At 35.7% G+C, this 6,023-nt stretch overlaps 1 protein-coding gene across 1 annotated transcript; it reads left to right on the top strand.

The window, feature by feature from the left end:
- Positions 1 to 3,009: 3,009 nt before the first annotated feature.
- On the top strand, positions 3,010 to 5,816 carry LOC149792916 (uncharacterized). Its single transcript, XM_089966755.1, has one exon. The coding sequence runs from the start codon at positions 3,139 to 3,141 to the stop codon at positions 4,684 to 4,686; it is 1,548 nt and encodes a 515-aa protein (XP_089822881.1). The 5' UTR covers positions 3,010 to 3,138; the 3' UTR covers positions 4,687 to 5,816.
- The last annotated feature ends 207 nt before the right edge of the window (positions 5,817 to 6,023 follow it).

Genomic DNA, 6,023 nt, shown 5'->3' with positions numbered 1-6,023 from the left:
CAGGGACCTGTTCTCTTCATTCTATACACTCAGCCGCTCTCAGGTGTCATAGATCATCATCCAGTGTCTCACCAATTGTACGCTGATGACACCCAAATATACAAATCTAGCCACTCAGCTGAAGTTGATGCTACCATCCAAGGTGTAGAGAGGTGCATTTCTGATGTGAAATCATGGATGACATGTAACAAGCTGCAGATAAATGATAAAACTGAGGCCATTCTGATCACAACACAAAGACTTTCTCATTCACATCCTTTACCTCAAACAATAAATATCAGCAACACCAACATTAAATTCACACAATCAGTACGAAACCTAGGTGTTACTCTGGACAGTACTCTCACATTGCACCAACATGTCATGAACATGTGCAAGGCTGCATATCTTGTGCTGAGACGCATCAGCTCAATTCGGAATATTTTTCAGTTGATGTCACTAAAACACTTGTGTGTTCATTTGTACTTTCAAGACTGGACTATTGTAACTCAATTCTGTCTGCTTCATCTCAATATCTACTCCATAAACTTCAAAAAGTTCAAAACACAGCTGCTCGGATCATACTTAGAGTACCAGATCAGAGCACACCTCCCCGCTGCTCTGTACCCTATACTGGCTATCCATTCGATCCATAATCAAACACAGAATTTGTTCTCTGTGGCACATTTCACTGACGGACTCGAGTCCAACACACCTATCCGACCTCACCCATGTGTACACACCAGCAAGATACTTACGCTCCTCTTCTGACAATCGTATACGCATTATTCCCACAATGAAAACAAAGTCATATGGACAGCGTTCTTTTGCATACCAGGGCCCAGCAACGTGGTCATGACATGTTGGTGCAATGTGAGAGTACTGTCCAGAGTAACACCTAGGTTTCGTACTGATTGTGTGAATTTAATGTTGGCGTTGCTAATATTTATTGTTTGAGGTAAAGGATGTGAATGAGAAAGTATTTGTGTTGTGATCAGAATGGCCTCAGTTTTATCATAATGCATCTGCAGCTTGTTACATGTCATTAATGATTTCACATCAGAAATGCACCTCTCTACACCTTGGATGGTAGCATCAACTTCAGTTGAGTGGCTAGATTTGTATATTTGGGTGTCATCAGCGTACAATTGGTGAGACACTGGATGATGATCTATGACACTTGAGAGCGACTGAGTGTACAGAATGAAGAGAACAGGTCCAAGAACAGGCCCCTGTGGAACACCACAACATAGATCAACTGGGCTGGAGTGTATTCCATTTGCAGACACAATTTGTGTCCTGTTGACCAAGTAGGAATTGAACCATAGTAAGGCTGTATCATGAATGCCAAATACATGCTGGAGACGGCGAAGTAATATATCATGGTCTGTTGTGTCAAATGCTGCAGACAAATCAAGGGGGACTGTAATCTTTCCGCTATCCAACGCAGAGAGAATGTCGTTAACTACTTTTAGAAGAGTAGTTTCAGTACTGTGGCAAGGGCGATATGCAGATTGTACATTGCTAAAAAGACTGTTTGAATTTAGATGAGATACAAGCTGGGATAGAACAACCTTTTCTAAGATTTTTCATATGAGTGGGAGATTAGAAATTGGGCAGTAATTCTTTAAATCGTTTTGGTCTAGTGTTGGTTTCTTCAACAGAGGCTTTACAATGACAGTTTTGAAAAATGATGGGAATTCCCCGGATGAGAGAGAGAGGTATTAATAACATCAGTTAGTGATGGCAATACCGGATCTAAGCACTCAAGCAGCAGTGATGTTGGAATTGGATCAAGTTCACATTACTTTGGTGCACTCTTCATCAGGATTGTACGTACGAAATCCATAGAGACAGGTTCAAATGCTGCTAATGGTTGCCACTCAAATTCTGTATCCCAACTGTATGGTGACGACGAGTCAATTGAAATTGTGGTGTCAAGCTTATCTCTTAATGGTTTGTACTTTGTCACGGAAGAAATTTGCAAACTTGTCCGGAAGGTCGACTGGAGAGAAGGTAGTTGGAAGTGGTGTAGATTTGTTCCTTGACATTAGCTTGTTAATAATCCCGAAGAGCTCTTTGCAGCTGTAACTTTCCATGATCTTAGTAGTGTAGTGGGCTGATTTCGCTGCATAGACTATATTTGTAACATTCTTTTTAGCGACTTCATAGCTTTGCTTATGAATAGTGATACTGGTGGAAAGCCAGAGCCTCTCAGCTTTATGGCGGTCTCTTTTAGCAATGCGAAGCTGGTCCCTAACACTGCTATACCATGTAGAACACTTTTGAATTGATACTCTGCACTTGGTAGCTGGGGCATGTTTATCAAGAAATGAACGCAGACAGTTATCGGGTTGTTCTGCGGTAGGATGTAAGCAAGTTGTTAGGTTAGCTTGGATGTCGTGCATTAGTTTGGTTCTATTTATCATACGGACGTTTCTCTTAGTAGCATACAAAGGTGGAGGGTTAGGGACTGATACGTCAAGATGGTATATAATGCAGAGGTGATCTGATTAATAATAATAATAATAATTGAAACAATCCACGAAGATTGATAACGCGACAAATGGTGATCGCAATTCATATCGTTGTTAAATATTGTAATAGTAAGCAAATTAAAATGTAATTAGCAGCCCTGAAATGAAACATGAAATTAATTATTTGTAACGGTTAAAGTATATAAACTACCAGCCAGAAAACATAATAATATATTTTTAGTATCACAAGTCTCAATGGCGAAAGGACCAATGTATTTTTTTTGTTTTTTCTTAAAAGACCAAAATCAAAACGAAAACTATCGTTTATACCAAACTCGTTTGCATAAACAAATATTTAATGACTGGCATGATTTTTCTACTATCCCAAGTGATATACACATCGATCTGATAACATAATACTAAATTTCTAGTAGCGCAAGTCTCAATGTCAATGTTTTATTTTAAAAACCACAATGTCCAATGAAAACCATCGTTTCAACCAAAGTCATTTGCATATTTGCATAAATGAATATTTAATGACTGGCAGGATTTCTCCATTATCCCAAATGGAAGTCCGTGTTTATTTAAAGATACACAAGACGTCTACGGGAGAAGGACCATTCGAGCGTGAAGTTTATGATACAATGTTAATCAGAATAGTTCGTTACGGAAACACCCGAGAATGCATACTGGAGAAAAACCATTCAAATGTGAATTTTGTTATGAAACGTTTAGTTATAATGGTAATTTGAAACAGCATAAGAGAACTCATACTGAAGAAAAACAATTCGAATGTGAAGTTTGTCATAAAATCTTCAGGAATAATAGTATTTTGAAACGGCACATGATAATTCATACTGGAGAAAAACCATTCAAATGTGAATTTTGTCATAAAACGTTTAGCTATAATAGTAATTTGAAAAAGCACATGAAAATTCATACTGGAGAAAAACCATTCAAATGTGACGTTTGTCATAACCTCTTCAGCCAATATAGCACTTTGAAAAATCACACGAGAATGCATACTGGAGAAAAACCTTTCAAATGTGAATTTTGTAATAAAATGTTTAGCTATAATAGTAGCTTGAAAAAGCACACGAGAATTCATACTGGAGAAAAACCATTCAAATGTGACGTTTGTCATAACATCTTCAGCCAATATAGTACTTTGAAAAATCACGTGAGAATACATACCGGAGAAAAACCTTTCCGATGTGAATTTTGTAATAAAATGTTTAACACTAACAGTTATTTGAAAAAGCACAGGAAAATTCATACTGGAGAAAAAACTTTCAAATGTGAAGTTTGCAATAAATTGTTTAGATTGAATAATGAATTAGATAAGCACAAGAGTATGCATATTGGAGAAAAAATATTCAAATGTAAATTTTGTGATAAAATATTCGACAATAATAGTAATTTGAAAAAGCATATCAGAACTCATACTGGTGAAAAACCATTCAAGTGTGAAGTTTGCAATAAACTGTTTAGTCGGAGTGATCATTTAAATAGCCACACGAGAACGCATACTGGAGAAAAATCCTTCAAATGTGAAGTTTGTGATAAACTCTTCAGTACTAATAGTGATTTGAAACGGCATACCAGAAAACACACTGGAGAAAAACCATATAAATGTGATATCTGTGATAAAATGCTTAGTGAGTACAGTGTTCTACAGAAGCACATGATGATACATACTGGAGAAAAACCTTTTAAATGTGAGGTTTGTGATAAAATGTTCATCCAGAGCGGTAATTTGGAAACCCACATGAGAATTCATACTGGTGAGAAACCATTCAAATGTCAAGTTTGTAATAAACTGTTTAGGCGGAGTTCTCATTTAAAGAGCCACATGAGGATGCACACGGGAGAAAAACCATTTACATGTGCAATTTGTGATAAAATGTTCCCTCACAGCAACACTTTGAAAAATCACATGATCATACATACTGGAGAAAAACCATTCAAATGTGAAGTTTGTAATAAAATGTTCAGTCGTTTTGGTGATTTGAAGAGGCACATTAGAGTGCATGCTATAGAAAAACCATACAAGTGTTTAGTTTGTTATAAAATGTTAAGTTGCAAATCTTCTTTAGATAACCACATTATGGATCATATGGGAGAAAAGCCATTTATATGTGCAGTTTGTGATAAAATGTTTAGTAGTAGTGTTTCTCTTAGGCAGCACATGATGATACATGCAAGAAAACCATTCAGATGTGAAGTTTGAGATAAACTGTTCAGCCTGAATAGTGACTTGAAGACCCATATGAGAAAACATACTTTAGAAGAAAAAAAACCCATTAAAATGTGAGTATTGTAATAAAATATTTGGTCATGGTGGCATGGAATAAAACTTAAATTGTAAAGTAGGCAATAAAATGTTTAGCTTGGGTGGTGCCTTGAGTAGCCACATGACGGTACATGCTAGAGGTGAGCCATTCAGGTGTTAAGTTTTTGATAAATGTTCAGTCAGGATGGTACATTGAAAAACACACATGAAAATACACACTGGAGGAAACAATTCAAATGCAAAGTTTGTGATACAGTCTTTAGCTGAGGGGTGAATGAACCACATGACCATTCATACTGGAAAAAACCATTTTGATTGTGAAGTGGGTGATAAAATATTTTGTCATGGTTTTTTGATGAAGTTCATAAAATATACTTTAGTAAAACCATGCAAATGTGAAGTTTGTGTTTTGATTCAATTTTTAGTTGGAGTGGTGAATTTTGGAACACACATAAAGATGTGTACTATGGAATGACTTGGATACGGAACGAATGAATTGCTTCACCTTGAATAGCCACATACCTGGTACTAGAGATAAACCATTAAAGTGTTAAGTTTGTGATAAATGTTTAGTCAGGATGGTAATTTGAAAATGTATGTGAAGACTGGCTTACACACTGAAGAAAACCATTGTAATGTGGTGTAGTGTCTAGTCAGAGGGATGAACTTATGAAGTAATGACAATACATACTGGAGGAAAACCATTTTAAATGTGAAGCTTCTGGTGAATTTAAGTGTTATATATATTTAATTTACATTAATACATAAGTAAAATATTCTCTATGTGTATGGGTTTAATATTAGGATTATTATCAATGGAATTAAACATGTTTATTTGGGTCTGGGTGTAGGTTATTGGGATTCCCCAAGTGTACCTGAAATAGTCCATGCTCTATATTATAACTGTAGTAATTATGGTCACTCGATGTACCCTACAAACTAACAATGCCAAAACATGTTCACTTTCCTAATGAAAGAAGGTGAAGCTTCCACTTGTTTTAGGTGAGTTGTCCTATAAATAGAAAAATGTAAATAGTTCATATTAAAATAAAGATTACTATACTTCATATTATTATTATTATTATTATTATTATTATCATTCAAACACAAATACAAATACAATCAAAATACACCGTTTTTGTACATATTTTGGCATATCTATACTGTAAACCACTCCAGTGTGAAGTTGTATATTAATTTTGTGGTGCCAATTTCAGGAAAAAACATTTCAATATGTACTGGAGAAACAATATTAGCAAGAAAAATGATTCAAG

Source organism: Sinohyriopsis cumingii, chromosome 8 (genome assembly GCF_028554795.1).
Source record: "Sinohyriopsis cumingii isolate HCF-2022 chromosome 8, ASM2855479v2, whole genome shotgun sequence".
Lineage (NCBI taxonomy): Eukaryota > Metazoa > Mollusca > Bivalvia > Unionida > Unionidae > Sinohyriopsis > Sinohyriopsis cumingii.
This window is presented reverse-complemented; position numbering and strand designations above follow the sequence as displayed.

Coding starts and splice junctions, on each gene's coding strand:
- LOC149792916 (XM_089966755.1), top strand. CDS start 3,139: ATGCATACTGGAGAAAAACCATTCAAATGTGAATTTTGTTATGAAACG.